This window comes from Penaeus monodon, chromosome 12 (assembly GCF_015228065.2).
Source record: "Penaeus monodon isolate SGIC_2016 chromosome 12, NSTDA_Pmon_1, whole genome shotgun sequence".
Taxonomy (NCBI): domain Eukaryota; kingdom Metazoa; phylum Arthropoda; class Malacostraca; order Decapoda; family Penaeidae; genus Penaeus; species Penaeus monodon.
Genome location: NC_051397.1, coordinates 37,230,190 through 37,249,100, shown reverse-complemented (window position 1 = coordinate 37,249,100; position 18,911 = coordinate 37,230,190). Strand labels below are relative to the sequence as shown.

The 18,911-nt window shown below is 42.3% G+C and overlaps 1 protein-coding gene across 4 annotated transcripts in view; it reads right to left on the bottom strand.

The window, feature by feature from the left end:
* Window positions 1-1,972: 1,972 nt before the first annotated feature.
* LOC119579414 (proteoglycan 4-like) overlaps window positions 1,973-18,911 on the bottom strand; it is a 67,223-nt gene continuing 50,284 nt past the window's right edge. For all 4 annotated transcript variants that reach the window (XM_037927216.1, XM_037927217.1, XM_037927215.1 and 1 more), the window contains exons 3-5: window positions 6,782-7,065; window positions 4,023-4,156; window positions 1,973-3,286 (exon numbers count right to left, since the gene is read on the bottom strand). In XM_037927216.1, the coding sequence (XP_037783144.1) occupies window positions 2,074-3,286; window positions 4,023-4,156; window positions 6,782-7,065 (1,631 nt within the window). In that variant the 3' untranslated portion in view covers window positions 1,973-2,073. The remainder of the gene's footprint in view (window positions 3,287-4,022; window positions 4,157-6,781; window positions 7,066-18,911) is intronic.

Sequence of the window (18,911 nt, the reverse complement as noted above, 5' to 3'; positions counted from 1 at the left end):
TTTCTATGATCTCTCAGATATCCTCTATGGCAAGAATAGCACTTTCTTAAAAGTTAATAGAATATTTAAATACTTTATATCAATTACTATTTCTTAAAATTGTATCGTTTGTTTTTAGACATCGCCTACTAAGGATCGATTCAAACAATAATGCACAGTGAAGAAAATCCCAGATAATGTTAATTTTTCTTATTTCATTACTGTTACCACAAAAACACCTTTTAACCATTACAAAATATAGCAAAACAAAGTATGCAATGTTATAAATGATATAGCATGACTGTCATGTTTATAATTGAAATAATAGAGTATGAAGAAATATTTACAGCAAAAAGAATAACTTTGAGGTAAATTTGACCATTTGATTTTTAGGATCTAATCTTAAATTTACGTTTTCCTTGAATACAATGACACATTCGTTTTCTTTGGAATTTGCAATAAAGGGGAACCTGATTTATATTATATATTCATATCATATTATATTATGCTGAACTGCATTGCGTATGAAACCGAGGTGGGGGAAAAAAAATAAAAATAAATAGATCCTGGTGGCAGCATTGGCATCGTTTCTAACTTGTACGTTGCAGAACCCATGATTAAGTAACCCTTCACTGGCTTCGGGGAAAGTTAGCAGGTGTTTGTTGACGCTTGCTCATGTTTGGCGTTTCATGAGTGTTCTCCAAGGTGATAACGTCCCCTTTCAAGGTCCAATGTCATTCAGGTCGGCAGCTATGTAGAAAGGCAGTAACAAGGCTACTGGTTTGGAATGATGACTAGAGTCCAATCGGTACACTGGCTCTGGTTGGCCGACTGTTTAGTTGCATTTCGATTTCATTTATAATGAAAGAGTTTTAAAGCGAAAATTTAAAGTGGAAATTGTTAAAATCTGCCTTGCGTTCCGTTGGAAAATACGGAATACTTTTGTACGCAACAAAGAATGAGCTCGAATAGAACGGTCTATAGCGCTACGGTGACGCACAAATGTAAACATTGACCCACACGAGCTTTTTGTGTTTTAAACCTTCTTTGCTTAGGTGAATATGTTGTCAAATACCAGTCAAGATGTATCCACTAATAGATAGAGATAAAGAGACATAGAAATAGACAGATATGCAGTTAGAGATCCACATGCAAACAAATTAACACACACACACGTGTGTGTGTACGTGTGCATGTGTATCATATACATATATACACACACACACATACACGTGTATGTATTTATGTTAGTGTGTGTTTTCATGTATATCTCCAGTTGTATATCTATCTATTTCTATGTCTCTGTATCTCTATCTACGTATCTCCTTAAAGCCATGTCTTATCCATGCTTGTGTCCTTGTGACCATACGGGTACATATCTATATATCTACCTATCATTCATCTCTCTTGTTTGAGAGTGTGTTTCTCTCTCTAAGATAGAGCTTGCTATGGACGTTTGTGAGTTACTATTGCAAATTACCCATGATTTCTTGTTTTCCAATTGGCAAAGCCATTTTTTATACTTTCATACTACATTAAATCCCTTTGTATAAGTATTTACTTTTGGTTTAATTATAATATACGTATTTTCAGGACTGATACGCAGGCCTTTGTTATTAGCTCTCAAAATTTGTTTCGGGGATAAAGTCATGAGAAATAACAATTGAAAAACTCGCCATCACAATCACAGAGAGGAAAGGCTTTGCAAATCATCATTTTTTGATGTTAGAAATATTTTTGATATTGAGATATTTAGCCAATTAGTTTCTTTTATCAGTCAATTATTTATTAATCAGTCTTCTTAAAAAATTTGTCTCTCCATATATCCTCTATCTGTATATATCACTCCTATCTCTTTCTCTGGCGACGATAGATAGATAGATGGATAGATAAACAGATAAATAGAAATAGACAGATATATAGACTTCCTCTTCTATCTGGACCTTCTTACAAACGTCTCAGTCTGCACGGCGCGGGATAATAAGGGAGAAGCTTAAGAACGGTTGTTTATTAAAAGATTTATACTTATAAACAAATACAACTAATATACAAAACAAGAAGAAGGTAGTGGCTGTACACAATAAATATCAGGTGCTAGTAGTCGTAGTAGTCGGGGCTGGAGCTCTGAGAAGCGCCGCCCCCGCGCACACCTGAACCTCGCCTGATGGGCCTTCTCAGTCCGGGTCGTCTCCGGGCCCCTCCTGAAGGTGCCACGTCAGGACTCTCCTCTGCGAAGTCTTCCTCGGGAGCCGCCACGATCTCAGGTGCCAAGGGGGCGTCCTCGAGCACCACCTCGGGCTCGCTTTGCTGCCGACGTCGGGGGAAGCTCGGTCTTCTGCGCTGAGGTGCTGGGGCGGCCTCCTGGGGCTCCGCCGGCTGGTCCTCTTCCACGGGCGTCGGTGCGGGGCGACGGCCGCCGACGGGGCCCTTTCTGACGTTGACGCGTCCGGGGCGGGAGTCGCGACCTCCCGAGGGCTCCTGTGGGAGGGGCTCCTCGGGGGCGCTCGTGGTGGTGGTGGAGGGCGTGGTGGCCTCGGGGCGCCTGGGTCTGCCCCTGGAGCCTTGCCTCGGGCGGGACGGGCGGGACGGCGCGGCGGTGGTCGTGGTGGTGGTGGTCGACGACGGCTCATCGTCGTAGTACTCGTAGTAGTCGTCGTAGTAGTAATCGGGTGCAGCCTCTGTGGTGGTGGTGGTGGTGGTGGTCTTCTTGGAAGGTCGTATGCGGCGACGACGCTGCCCTGATCCCTGGGGTCTGGAACCCTGGCCTGGTCCGTCGTCGTTCTGGTTCTGGCGCCTCTGGGGGCCGTCCTGCTGCAGGCGGGAGGCCCGGGGGCGGAACTCCTCCTCGGCGGCGTCCTGGGGCACCGGCGGGTTGATCCTGGGGCGCTTGCGGTCCCTCACGTTGAACACGCCGCCGAAGCGTCCCGAGGGGCGCGATCGGTCCTCCACGTTGTTGCGGGTGCCCAGGCGGGTCCTCTGCGGCCGGCCGGGACGACGGGGCCTCTGAGTCGTGGTGGTGGTGGTCGTCGTCGTCCTTTCGTTGGCGTAGTCGTTGTAGTAGTCGTCGTAATACTGATCATAGTACTGGTCGTAGTAGTAGTCGTAGTCGTACTCGGGCGGGGGCGTGGTGGTACTGGGGCGTCGCTTCCCAGGGCGCTTGCCGGGACGAGGGCCGCTGGGGCGCTGCGGCCGGTTCATGTTGGGGCGCAGGCGGTTGGCCAGCGGCCGGGGGCGCTCCACGTAGATGATCTGCGGCGGCGGCGGCGTGGTGGTCGTCGTGGTCGTGGTCTCGTAGAGCTCGTCGTTCCTGGAAGAGAAAGTCGTAGTTAGGCGGCGGTTCAGATATTCTGGCTTGAGGTTAATATGGTGATGCATTAACATTCATCTTGTGAGAGAAAGAAAGAGAGAGAGAGGGAGGGAGGGAGAGAGGGAGAGAGGGAGAGAGGTAGAGAGGTAGAAAGGTAGAGAAGTAGAGAGGTCGAGAGAGAGAGAGAGAGAGAGAGAGAGAGAGAGAGTGAGAGAGAGAGAGAGAGAGAGAGAGAGAGAGAGATAGAGAGAGAGAGAGAGAGAGAGAGAGAGAGAGAGAGAGAGAGAGAGAGAGAGAGAGAGAGAGAGAGCAGACAGACAACTAGATTGATAAACACAGGTTGATAAGCGCAGATGGTTATATAAATTGATAGAAAGACAGATAAACAGATAGACAAATAGATAGAAAGAGATGCATAGTTCGAAAGATGTCGATGGAAAGACAGATAGGTAGATAGATATATAGGTACACATACTGTCATTACAATCAATATTTCATAATTCATCATCATAATCATAATAACAATAACAGAAATATCAGTACCAACATTATTCTGTGTGTGTGTGTGTGTGTGTGTGTGTGTGTGTGTGTGTGTGTGTGTGTGTGTGTGTGTGTGTGTGTGTGTGTGTGTGTGTGTGTGTGTGTGTGTGTGTGTGTATTAATGCAAAACCGATTTACATACTCACAGATAATGACGCGCTTTAACCATACTAACCCGCTGGCATATTGTACCAACCTGTCATAATGTTTCTCCGAGTTGACGCAGTCCACTTCGCTGACATAATGGCAAATGAAGTTCTTTTGGTCGAACACCGTGTAATTGGCACACAGGAAGTCGTACCGTTGTCCGAAGAGACAGTTGTGATACACCTGCAAGACAGAAGAAGGTGAGGATGCGCACGGAAGAGGGAGGATGGGAGAAGACTCGAAGAAATAGATGTATGGGGAAAATGTATGTCAAAGTGTAAGTAGGTTTGTAGATATTATTTTTTCTTATAAATGCAAGGAGTTTTTTATCTACCTATTTACCTTTACAGTAGATATATATCTAGTGTATATCTATCTATTTATCTATTTATCTGTCTATAGATCAATCTATCTTTCTTTCTATCTATATACACTATATACCTTGATAATTGAGAATTTAATTTTAGCGATTTACATCATAATTACACAAAATCTATCTATCCTAAAACGTACATAAATATTTCTTCTCAGTTTTAGGCAAATACACTCAATTCTCATTAATCCTTAATACACAAATAGAGAAAACAAACAGATAACAAGAAATAAAACAAATAAACAGCAACAACAAAACCGATAAACAAATCATAAGTCTATCGACAGAAACCCAATAGATAAATGGTTGACATAATCTTCTTTCGAGTTTGGCTTCGATCTCACCCGAAGAGCCTGGAGTGTGGCAGCTGAGGGGATGTTCCTCTGAGGGTGTTTGGTCCAAGGGTGGGCGGGAGGACGGTAGAGAGAACTTGCATGGGTTATTCTCTCTCTCTCTCTATTTATCTCGCTCATTCTAGCTATCTATCTGTATATATCTGTCTCTCTGGCTATCGCTCACTATCTACTTCTCTCTCTCTCTCTCTCTCTCTCTCTCTCTCTCTCTCTCTCTCTCTCTCTTCTCTCTCTTCCTCTCCTCTCTTCTCTCTCCTCTTTTTCCCTCTCTTCTCGCTCCTCTACTTACACTCTCTTTTGTATCTTTCTCTCTTCTCACATCTTTATCCCTGACTATTTTTACTTGCTCTACCGTTACTCAATCACATCAACCTAAACTATTCGACTCAATTTTCCTTCTCTATTGTTTTCTTCATCTAATAATTTTGATTCTTAAATTTAGCTACATATAATCCCACTCTTGTGCAGTCTCTCTACACACGTATTTGCAATCCAAGTTTCGGTGAAGTGTCTGGTGTCCACACTTCTCAAACTCTTCTTAATACGATTGTGATTTATCTCTGACAACACTCACATAATGTTATTGGTCCTCGTGCTTGTCTCTGGGGAAGTTATGGATGGTAGTAATAATAACAATCTATGGGAACTGACAATGGTTGTGGTGGTAACATTATGGAAACTGTCAATGTCTGTAGTAGTAGGATTACTTCGGAGTTTATCAATAGTGAAAAATTCCATTGTTATCCTCTTTTGTGAGTATTCGTTGTCCTATTAAATATAGTTGTCATTAGCTATACTGTTTTGTCAATTTAATATCTAAGCCTGTTTCAAAAAAGTTTAAACGAAACAAAAAACGAAAAAAATCAAATCGTAAATCTGCCATATCCTTTGCTAAAATAGAATAGTAGATGCTGTTTCTCCGATATCAAAATGATACAGAGGGAGGGGTGGAGAGGGAAGGAGGGAGAGAGGGAAGGGTGGAGAGAGAGAGGGAGGGGTGGAGAGGGAAGGAGGGAGAGAGGGAAGGGTGGAGAGAGAGAGGGAGGGGTGGAGAGGGAAGGGTGGAGAAAGAGAGGGAGGGGTGGAGAGGGAAGGAGGGAGAGAGGGGGGAAGAGTGGAGAGAGAGAGAGAGGGAGGGGTGGAGAGGTGATGGAAAGAGAGAGGGATAGGAGAGGGAGAAGAAGAGAGACGGAGAAGGAATGCCAAGAATCACAATTACGATAACAGAGCGAGTCATTTTAAAACCATGGAGCTTGTTGGCGAGATCCCGTGTCTGTTTGTTGCTATCTTGGCAATAAAGACCGTCTTTGATGAGCTCGGAGAGAGTGGACGAGAGGGAGAGAAAGCAGCGAAGTACCGAACAGGAATCAATTTTCCTTTTTCTCTCTCCAGTGCTTCCTTTCTCGCTCTCGCTTTCGCTCTCGCTCTCGCTCTCGCTCTCGCTCTCGCTCTCGCTCTGGCTCGCGCTCTCTCTCTCTCTCTCTCTCTCTCTTTCTCTCGCTCTTGCTCTCGCTCTCGCTCGCTCTCGCTCTCTCGCTCTCGCTCTCTCGCTCTCTCACTCTAGCTCTCTCGCTCTCGCTCTCGCTCTCTCTCTCTCTCTCTCTCTCACCCTCTTCCTCCCCCCACTCCGACTCTCTATCTTGCTTTTAGCTCTTTTTGGTTTTCCTAATATCCATCGGGAATAAAAGGATGAATAATAATTAATTGAATTTAGTCCAGCACAAACACCCACTTACGCGCGCGCCCACACACACACACACACACACACACACACACACACACACACACACACACACACACACACACAAAACACACACACACACAACACACACACACTCACCACACCACCACGACACACACACACACACACACACACCACACACACACACATACACACACACACACACACACACACACACACACACACACACACACAAACACACACACAAACACACACACACACACACAACACACACACACACACACACACACAAATCCAAGAAGAAAGAACAGACCCACACGTTATTCATTCACAAAACCTCTCTCCCCAACACTTTATCCGACGCCCCCCCCCCCCCTCACCTGGCACTTATGCGGCACGGAGGCGTAGAACCCGTCATGGCGGTTGTCGCAAGTGAAGTTGAAGTTGGGGTCGAGAAGATCCGGCGGCAGGCGCGCGTAGAAGGGGTAGTCGCTTAGGTCGTACCCCAGGAGCTCGTGGGGTAGATTGGGGTCGTACTTGTAGTCGATCTGGGGGTTCCCGGTGAGTGGAGGGCGGGTGGTAGTCGTTTCCGTCTTATTCTCCGCAGCGGTGGTCGTTTCGGGGGCGTCCTGGGCAGCTGCGGTGGCCACCACGACCATCAGCCCTGCGGGGGAGAGGGGGTGGGGGTTAGTGGGCTGAGGATGGGGGGTGGGAGAGGAGAGGGCGGAAGAGAGACGGAAAAGAAATGCCGAGAAGGAGGGAGAGGAAGAGAGGAAGAGAGGAAGAGACAGAGAGACAGAGAGAGAGAGAGAGAGAGAGAGAGAGAGAGAGAGAGAGAGAGAGAGAGAGAGAGAGAGAGAGAGAGTAAGAGAGAGAGGTAGTAAGATAGAGAGAGAGAGAAAGGAGGGGATAGTAAGAGGGAGATAATAGACAAAGAAGAGAGAGAAAAAGGGAGAGACAAAGAAGAGAAAAGGGTACACAAATAAAAACGGTGACACAGATGAAAACATATATACTTGAGATTTTAAAAATCTGTATATATATAATAATAATATCACAAAAGGGGGGAAAAAACAAATTAATTCCTTGGTAAAAACAAACAAACAGAAAGACTGTAATTTAAAGAAAAAACGAATAGAAAAAAAAGTTAATTTAAAGCTACACGAAAAAAAAAGTGTCAAAGAAAGTATTTTCATATTTGTTGCCACTACAGAAGAAAACAGGTCTTTTTTTTTAAAGATTCCAGATCAGAGAGTAAGTCAGCATGGTAATCCCCCTCCCTCCCTCCCTCCCCCTTCCCCCTTCCCCTCAAGCCACAACATTGCTGCTTTCGCCTCAATTTTTATTTATTTTTATTTTTTTTTTATCTTCCTAACTGTTATCTCTCCCACTTTTCCCTTCCTCTCTTCTTTTCTATCTTTTCTTTCATCTTCACCATTTGTCTTTGTTAGTTTGTTTGTGGTTTAGAAGTTCAGTTGTTCTCTGCGGTGCGAACAGTTATCTTAAACTTAGCTTTTTGATTCCGGAAAGAAAAAAAAAACTTTCCTAAAATGAGTAAAAGAGAAAGAAAGAAAAAAAAATAGATAGAGGGATGAAAAACAGAAAACAGGGGAGAAGAGAAAGCATGGAGATGATGAGAAAGAGAGATAGATAGTGGGAGAGAGAGAGGGAGGGAGGGAGGGAGGGAGAGGGAGAGAGAAAGGGATAGAGAAAAAGAGAGAGAGAGAGAGAGAGAGAGAGAGAGAGAGAGAGAGAGAGAGAGAGAGAGAGAGAGAGAGAGAGAGAGAGAGAGAGAGAGAGAGAGAGAGAGAGAAAGCACACGGTCCTCAGTTGCAAATGGACTTCCTGTACAGACGCGCCACTGGTCATCATTAAGGGAAATCGTACGAAAACAAGCCCTTCTCATATCTTTAAGCTCAATTCTATTCTTTCAATGTTACTATTATCCATAATATTGTAGCAGCACTATCGTTAGTATTAGCATTATCACTATTATATTTATATTAACCCATGAAGTTTTCTCATTACCACTGTTACTAATGTCATTATTTTCGATATGGTTAGTGTATTAGTATATGATCACAATGCCGTCATCATTGTTATCGCTTGACCATGCTGTATTAACATCATGAAAAATATCCTGATTATCATTATTATGATAATGAATAAAGTGGTAATTTCATTATCCTTACTAATGTTAGCGGCGTATGTTACTAGTTATCATCATTCATCATCAAGGGAATTATCCTTCATTTTGATATAATTCCACGTTTCGTTTTTTTTTTTTTTTTTTTCATTATCCTTTTGTCCTCGCTTCCTTCCTGGCTTCCTTCTGCCTCTCCTTCGCATCCGCCTGAACTTTCTCTCTCCTTCCTCTCTCTCGCTCTCTGTGAAAGTTCAGGCTCTTAACCTGCCAGGGGTGGGGGTTGGGGGGTGGGGGGTTGCAGCATCCTTCTCTTTCAGGATATCATATGCTTCTTTCTAAACTTTTCCTTCTCCTTTTCGTTTTCATTTCTTTTCGTTTATTCCCTTTGTGTTTATTTTATTCTATTATTTTTTTTCATGTTCTTGTCTCTCGTTTTTTTTTTTTCATTCTAAACTCATTATATTTTCTCTCTTTCTTTTCTCGTTTCTTTCCTTTCCCTAATGCTCCTATCTTTTTTTTCCTCTCTCTTTCTCTCCGTTTTTTTTTTTTCTTTTTTTTTTACCTCTTCCCTCTTCTCCATTTTCCTCTGTCCCTTGCACTCCTTCCTCTCTTCCTTTCCCTTCACACCCTTTCTACCGTTTCCTTTCCCTGCATCCTCCCTTTTCTCCCTTTCTCTCCTCCCCCACTTCCCCCTCCCATCCCCCCTCATCCCCCCTTCCCCTTCCCTTTCCCCTAATCTCTTGCCTCCTTACCCACAACCTTGAAATCCTGCCCTTCACCTGGAGGGCAAATCCTACCCTACTCCCTTGGGTAAATCCGAACCGAGACCTTCCCTTCCCAACGCGACCTCCTCCGCGGACAACGTACGACCTCCCCAGACCCCCCCCCCCCCACCCCCGCCACGAGGAGTGTGTGTATCGAAGGGTCGTTGTTCCCTCGATGGGAAATGCACTCGGATCGTCCGGTCTTTTCACGCTTTAAACTCCACTCGTTTCGCATCTCCCCTTTCCCACCCACCCCTTTCCTCCCTTTCCTTTTTTCCTCCCCTTACCCCTTACGCTTTATCCCCTCCCCCTCCCCCTACACATTCCCTGGCCCCTCCTCCTTTTCCCTTCCCCTCGCCCCACACATTCCCTGGCCCCTCCTCCTTTTCCCTTACCCTCGCCCCACACATTCCTGGCCCTCCTCTTTCCTTACCCCGCCCAACACATCTGGGCCCCGTCGTTTCCTTTCCTCTACTCCCCCCCCAAAAGAAGAGAACAGGCACACTCTTCTCTTTTATCTTCTTCTCCCGCTTCCTCCCCACCATCTCATAGTCCGCCCCCCCCCACGGATCTTGTGGCACGTCTTCAAGAAAGGAAAGAGAAAGAAGGGGAGGAGAGAGGGAGAGAGGTGGGAGAGGAAAGGAGAGAGAGAGAGAGAGAGAGAGAGAGGAAAAAAAGGGAGAGGAGAAAGAGAGAGAGAGGAAGAGAGGAGAGAAAGAGGAAGAGAGAAGAGAGAAGGAGAGAGAGAGAGACAGACAAAAGAGAGAAAACAGAAAGAAGAGAGAGGAAAGGAGAGAGAAAAGAGGAGAAAGATAAGAGAGAGAGAAAGACAGAACAAGAGAGAGAGAGAGGAGAGAAGAGAGAGAGAGAGAGAGAGAGAGACAGAGATAGAGGAAGACACATAGAAAGATATCTAAGAATAGATAAACATAAATACAAAGACAGAGAGAGAGAGAGCCCAAAACACACACAGATGGCTCGCTCTTCCATCCCAACCGCAGCAAACAGGTCTTCTTCCCTCCTTCCCTCCCTCCCGCACAGGTCCTTCATCCCACGCCTATCCCTCTCTTCCTTCCCCTTCCCCCCCCCCCACCTTCACATCACTCCCCTCCCCCCCTTCCCCTGATTCTTCCCCACTGGGTTTGTTTACCCTCGGGGCGTATTTTTTTTCGTTCTCACTATCTGCGACATGCATTTTAAGTTCACTTTTACCCCCCCACACCTAACGCCTATAATATATTTTTTTTTCCACGATTCAATCACGTTCTTGTTTACTTGTAATTACTTCTAGAGGAGAATTTCGACGAATTTCATCCCGTTGTTGATAATTCTCGGGTTGTGCAAAGCCATGAAAATATACGTTCACATACAGATACAGACAGACAGAAACACACACACACACACACACACACACACACACACACACACACACACACACACACACACACACACACAATCACACACACACACACACACACACAATCACACACACACACAAAACCCCCCTCCCCCCTCACACACATATTCACCGCGCAACCTTCGCCAAAAATCCGCCAACAGCATTAGAGCTCTCTTGGCGGTGGGAGTGTGCAGGAAACTGGCCCTTCATGCTGTGAAGGGCCGAATGAAGGGCTGTCGACCCTTTCTGTGAGTGAGCCTGCATATGCAACACGGACCAAGGGAATTAAAGATGATATCACACTCTGCAAGTGTAACGGTATATGTATAACGGTATATATAAACATGTATGTTTGTGTGCATATGTATGTGTATGCATATATATGCATATATGTATATGCAATATATATATAATATATATATATATATATATATATATATATATATATATATATATATATATATATATATATATATAACACACACACGCACGCACACAGTAACACACACGTACGCGCAAACACAAACACAAACAAACAAACACACACACACACACACACACACACACACACACACACACACACACACACACATATATATATATATAATATATATATATATTATATATATATATATATATATATATATATATATATCATATAGATATATATATAGATGTAGATATATACATGTATATGTATATAAACATATATTTATTTATTTATTTATACACACGCACATGCGCCACCACCACACACACACACACACACACACACACACACACACACACACACACACACACACACACACACACACACACAATTTAAAACACGAATATGCATTTATAAATAATGTACATGCTTTGACCTCCACAACACAGTCACAAAGCATGACAGCTAAGCCAACAACAAACTGTCTCTGGAATCACAAAAATGCCAGTCCACGCCCACACCTCCAAGGGCGCTGAGTGGGTCACCGCCAGTAGTGACCGGGGCTTGGGGAGGGCAGGTCGACAGCCTTCTAGCGGTACCGTGACCCTCCTTAGGGCATTGGGTCTCACGGGCAAACTCTTCCTTGACTTCCGGGAAATGATAACAACGCTAAAATTAGTTATGAATGAGGGTGATTCTGCTACATTGATTTAAGGTTTGTTTTTACATCTTCCTCATAACAACAGTGAGAAGTCCACACTGTAATTAAGGTTCGATATCATATCATCACAACTACGTATCTTGCTTTGGGGAGTTATCGATTCTCATTCTTTTTTTATCATCTGTCATAATTATGCTATATATGACAGCATAGGACTTTAATAATACCTCACAGACCCATGAATAAACAGATAAAAAGTTAGTTATACAGATAGATTGATGGGTACAGTTCATATTTGTGAAAGTACTATGTACACATTCGAGCTTTAAAACCATTATAAAAATTCGATGTTTATGGACAGGCATCGATGCTTACAAATATATACCTGTAGTTGTATCACGGAATACAAAGTCCTGTTCGAGGAAAAATTACAACATGAGAAAGTGAAATTAAGATACAATATCCATAAAATAAGTGACAGTGTCGAGGAACGAATAACCGATAGTAAAAAACACACACACACAACAGTTGTCTTTCGAGGCATGGGCCAAGGAGCTGCAGCCAATGACTTCCAAATTATGCGAGCCTCTCTTAGTATGTATGGTACGCGTTGATATGTCTGTGTGTGTTAGGAACATAATCTCAGTGTTGTAGATTACGGGGCATTCTCCATCTTAAAGAAAGCTTTATTACCTTCATCATTGGTAGGGAATGATATTAACCATTGTATTGAAGACAAAAAAGAACATATAATATAGGTAATACCCTATGTACATAATACGTAGTCGGTTTTATATAATGTCAAGGGCAAGAGTGAAGGGAGACAAAGGTACTGAGAGAGACAGATCGTTTTAATTGAGTGTATGCTACAAAAGAGCAAATTGTTTTTTGTTACGAGTTAGCTGACTTGAGTTTGCTTTTACTCGTATGCAAATGAAAGTATATTCTTTAAGCGTGTATGTATGTATACCTGGAAATATGTGTCCTTATTTTCTATGTGTATGTGAATGTGTGTATGTGTTTGTAATTGCTCAAGCGTTTGTACGAACAGCATCAGTTACGTGATTGTGAATGTGCAATAATGAATGAACTGCGATTGTGTAATCATAAATGAATTATGCAGCTCATGAGTGTGTTGCTGTATCGCAGGTAACAGAGCAATCTGCATAATTTTTGCATTGTTATCTCAGTGCATTATATCTCGCAAAGTTGCATAAAACGCTTAATTTAAAATCTTACTTCATAATCTAAAGAACTTATTCAGGACCACAACGACTGGTCTTAAATCAAAAGCAGTTTCAGGTGAGACTGGTCTAATCAATTCATTTTTGTACTTCGCAACCTTATCATTTTTTATTAAAATATGCAAAACACCCAAATAAATAAACCAATATCTGAATTCGAAGAAAATATGGAACATAAGTAAGTCAATAATAATAATAACAATGATAATAATGATGATGTGATGATGATGTGATGATGATGATGATGATGATGATGATGATGATGATGATGATGATGATGATGATGTGATGATGATGATGATGATGATGATGATAATAATAAAATAATAATAACAACGACAACAAGAACAACAGCAGTAATAAATGATCACAAAATCACAGACATTACACAACAAGTTCCCGGGCGACAGTCACTGCATGAGCGACCAAATATGACAGTCAATTTCTCTTTATCCTCGGCCGCTGGTCACGTGACCTTCGGAGAGTTCCCTTCTCCACCCCCTCCCCCCTTAAAAAAAATGTAAATTTGGTTGTCAACACATGATTATGTGACTATGTACAGCTGTACGCAATTAACTATGGTTGGAGATGACAAGGGTGATAGTGACTGTGATAACGATATTAGTATATTAGTACTAATAACACTAACAACAAGAGTAATCCTAGTAACATAATTAATGAAGTAGACAAATAACAAATATTACTTCCGCTTATAATAATTTCGCAGGAATGATCAATGACAATAACAATACTGATAGTGAAAATAATGATAGTAATAGTGATTATGAAAGTAATCATGAAATTTACATCAATGACAGCAATAACAATTACCAAACAACTATTAGTAAAGCAATAATGGGTTATAACAGGTATGAATATGAAAATGGAAATAATATAATTATTGCTGGTTTTAGTCACCATTACCTCCATTACTACTGTTATTTTTCAAATGTCATTTACTTGTCATCATCATTATTATTATCTTAATTTGCCAAGAAAGAAAGAAAGAAAGAAAAATGGGCGAAAACACAAAGATGTGGAAAGTGAGAATCAGTATTTCGAAATTCGCGGTACTGTAAAACCACATGTGCTGCCATCTGGAAGCAGAAAAAGCACACACATCTACATGTACACAGACACATGGTGCCCGTTCATGTCTACACTTCCAAACGCACACACACACACACACACACACACACACACACACACACACACACACACACACACACACACACACACACACACACACACACACACACACACACACACTATGCCCTACATGTACACATTTACCTCATCTCACCTCTACTGTACATTTCTCGTGGGTAATTATGGGAAGTTAACCTCCATTACGGATATGTGAGGGAACAGATGAGATACTCTCAAACGTTTCATTGAACCGAGTCCACACTAAGAACGTGTAAACCTAACCCCGGGGAAATCACAGGCGTGCGCGCGCACACACACACACAGACGTACATGCAAACGATGAAAGTTCAGTCCATTATCTTTTAATTATAGGTGGTTCGATCACTCTTGCTGAACTGTGGCTTATTCCAAGACCGTTTTTATTGTTTCATTATGGATTTTCTTATCTATTGTAGACATTTATTATCGTCCTTACTTTTAGGGGTGTTCTGTAGCTTCAATTGAAAACGTATAACCTTTTCCCCAAAGTTCACTTGTGTAATTCACCCTTGTCAGTTGTACATTTCCCTTCCATCACCTGGGGAAACGAGCTACGGCAGACTTCACGAATGCTGCGTGAAGTTACCCATCGAATCCACGAAGTTTTCAAAAAGCATAATCCTGGTAAAATATACACCAACCGCACAGGTTCCGGGTGCTGCCACTACCTTCACTAACACACTGGCCTACTAACTTTCGCCCTCGCCACAGTCTCACTGGTTCTTTCGGGTCCCTGTCTCTCTTTGCACTTCTGACGAGCCGTGTGTGTCTTATACTCTTATCATAAAGCCTACGTGTTAAGACGTTGGAGTTTACCAGTTTAAAAAAAAGGTATCGAAGTATCACCTTGTATCATAGAAAACGGAAGGGAATGCGTTTTTTTTTTTTTTTTAGTTATTTTCCTTTTTTTTTTTTTTTTTTTTTCTTTTTTTTTTAGAAAAAAATCAAATATGAGCCATTCATTTAATGTTGGCTTGTTTTGTTGGGGACTAGTGGTAACTCTCGGAGACTTTCGCTCTCTGAAAACCGCAAGCTTCCTGTTTCATTTTTTTCTATGGATTGTATGACGACTCTCATTTCATACGGTGTGTGTTTGTGGTTAGTTAAACTTAAACCCTCGGAATGCCACTTGTGTGAAAACGGTTTGTTAAACTGACTCCAGAATCGTTATTATCTTTACAATATATATATATATATATATACTTACAATATATATATAATTATATATATATATATATATATATATATATATATATATATATATATATGTGTGTGTGTGTGTGTGTGTGTGTGTGTGTGTGTGTGTGTGTGTGTGTGTGTGTGTGTGTGTGTGTGTATAAACATGTCTATGAGATCTATTCAGCCATTAGCAATGAAATCTAATTCTCAACTCAAAGTCTTTGTGTTGAGTTCAGTGACAGAGTTTTATATTATGAGTATTTTAATTGAACAAAGGTGTCGATGTGGAAGAGAAAAGTAAGAGCTATAAGTTGAAACGATTGAGTGATTCCGGACCGAACCTGTTTTCACTTCGTGTTTGCAAATACGTTACTACAAAGCCAGTGAAATGAAATGGCATAGATATTAGTAATGGTAATATCTTCATTGTCAGCATTGATGTTATTTTTTGTTATTGTTTTTTATCACTATAATTATCATTATCATTACTGTTTTTATTCTGTTGTTGTTGTTGTTGTTGTTGTTGTTATTACTACATTACTATTATTATTATCATTATTATTATAACTATTATTATTATTACCATTGTTTTGTACTTGCATTGTTATTATTACTATCGTTATTATGAACACTATTGTTATTATCATTACCATTTTTATTATTATAATCATAATTAATAGTAACAGTAGTCGTAGAAATAATGAGTCATTATAATTAGCAATGAAGAGATAAAAGGAGATCGAGAACAGACAGAAAAGACAACGCGTTTCGGTTGTTTATTCAGTGGTCTAATAAGCTGCATCGATAGACCAATCACAACGAGCTTTACATTACAACAGCCAATAGGAGAGCAGGAGACTCACGAATCACGGTCAGCTCTCCTGAAGCGACAAACCAGTCACGTGTACACGGGTGAAAGTACTTTCTATAAGCTTACATGTACATCTACATAAGCGGATACATGAACTTGCAGTACGTGAGTGCTAAAACATCACATAAAACTTGTATATAGATCATAAAGATAAACAGTGTAAAAATGCAGAAAACTCTAGCCATCGCCAAGGCTTGCCAACTGGACATGTCGAAGCATTCTATTCGCATGAACCTCTTCTTGAAAGCAATTTATCCTATCCACCTTGCACCGAGCTCGTTGTTAGTTGCGATGATGCAAGTGTCCACGGGCGGCCACACCAAGACGCCCGCGGGCACGACTTGCTTCATCAAACCCTTCCATCTCCTGCGGTAGCCTAGTCAGCGCGCGCAGGACGGAGCCAGATGACGGGTTTCGAACGACGCTGCAGGGCAGGGCTGGTCGTCCGGACAATATGACTTCGATTTATAAATGACCTTGTTTTCATGTGCCTATTGGTCGATTGGGGAGGTACAATAGGCCTAGATACATTTTCTGTAGCAATAAGCGGGGAAATCTAAAATCCCTGGCGGGAAATCTTGAGAACTGACCAGTCTGGTCATTTCTCATGATACAATAAAGATGAATATATATACGTGTGTGTGTGTGTGTGTGTGTGTGTGTGTGTGTGTGTGTGTGTGTGTGTGTGTGTGTGTGTGTGTGTGTGTGTGTGTGTGTGTGTGTGTGTGTGTGTGTGTGTGTGTGTTTAGACAGATGCATATACATACAAGTAATTACACAGATGCGTATACATATATGTGAGTCTGTGCATTTGTACGTATACGTAATGTATCCATGTTTACACACGAATCATGGAGACGGCAGTGAAAGAGGAAAATGGAAAAGGTCGAAAAAAAAAAATAAAGGAGCAGTACGCATTTTCTTCTATACATTTAAAAAGATGGCATTTTCTTCCATATTTTTAAAAAGATAGCAATCCGTAAAACTCAATCCAGAAAAGATCAAGCGATGAAAGACGCTTTTGAAGAAGCATAGTAAAAACCGGGAAGGTCAACATGACTCGTCGGAACGGGCCGTTATGTCAATCCTCTCAGTTATTCACTTCGGAATGGAAAATAAAAGCTTTTCGAGGATGATTTCTAGTCTTGACATAGATTGGGGGGAGAGAGAAAAAGCAAACTCACTCAGATTTATATAAAGAAACATCGGTGGAATGGTGGAATATTATGAATCAGAAGAAAAGGTGCGTAAGTTGACTGAATCTTTGTCCATCCACCCCCCAAAAAAGAAGGGAAAAAAGTTAAGAGAAAAAAAAGAGACAAAAGAAATATATATAAAATAAATAATAATCGTCTTTCTTCTGGCTTAAAACCTACCAAGAGGATCGCGATGTTTAATCCGCACCATGATTTGTTTGGCAATTTTACAACTAAATATTCCAACACTAAACAACCCATGCCAGTTTTACCGGTTTGCAGTCGCCAGCCTAGTCGTATGGGTTGACTGCCCAGCAATTTTTACTCTTCGGCTGAGTGCTTATGGGGTCGTTTTCTATAGGCCTAGGCAATGAAGTCACGCTATCACTCCTCTCTCTCTCTCTCTCTCTCTCTCTCTCTCTCTCTCTCTCTCTCTCTCTCTCTCTCTCTCTCTCTCTCTCTCTCTCTCTCTCTCTCTCTCTCTCCTCCCTCCCTCCCTCCCTCCCTCCCTCCCCCCTTTTTCGTTCCACTTGCTGCCACTTCCGTCGGGGGCGAGATGGTCCAGCAGCTCCAGCCAGAGACGACTCATTAGTGCCTTCGCTGGGTGGAAATCTGTAACCAAGGCATAACCCATACCAGGTGGCACTAGTGGATAGGGGGTTCCTGTTCCTGCGGGTGAATTTCAGTGGCTAAATGATGTCCAATTATAAGGGCCCAGTGAGAAAATATCTGCCTTCTTTCAGACAACCCATATAAATTACGATAAAACTAATCATAAAAAAAAAAAACGTTCACACGGAAGAAAACCAAACGATTTACAGATCACTAGTTGAATGAAAAGATACATACACACGAGAAGCCTAAAACCAAGGACCGAAACACCCTACCAAACCTACCATGAACAAACGAACTTACGTATCTATGGAAAGTTCCAACGGGCTTCAGGGTACATGTCCTTAAGCATTCGTAACAAGGCCATCGACTTGTAATTGCTGACTGGCAAATCACCGTAATTACATGGGGGGGAGGGGGAGGGGGTCATTTTGTGGGACAAGGTTGGTTGCGTGAGTTTGCGTTCCTACTTGCGGGTGGGCAGTGCCGTAAGAAAGAGGAGTGAAGGATACATAATAGGATGATAACAGGGATGAGGGACTGCAATGAGGGCGCTGATAACGGAGTGATAAACAGAGTGGCAAAGCTGGTGCTGGTAACCGTTGTCTTGTTATTTCTGGTTGATCTGTAATGAACATCATGGAACACACTCACACACGCACTCACGCATTCAGTCACTCACTCACTCACTCACTCACTCACTCACTCACTCACTCACTCACTCACTCACTCACTCTCCTCACTCCCTCACTCTCCTCCTCACTCCTCTCACTTCTCCTCACTCTCTCTCTCTCCCTCCTCTCACTCTCTCTCTCTCTCT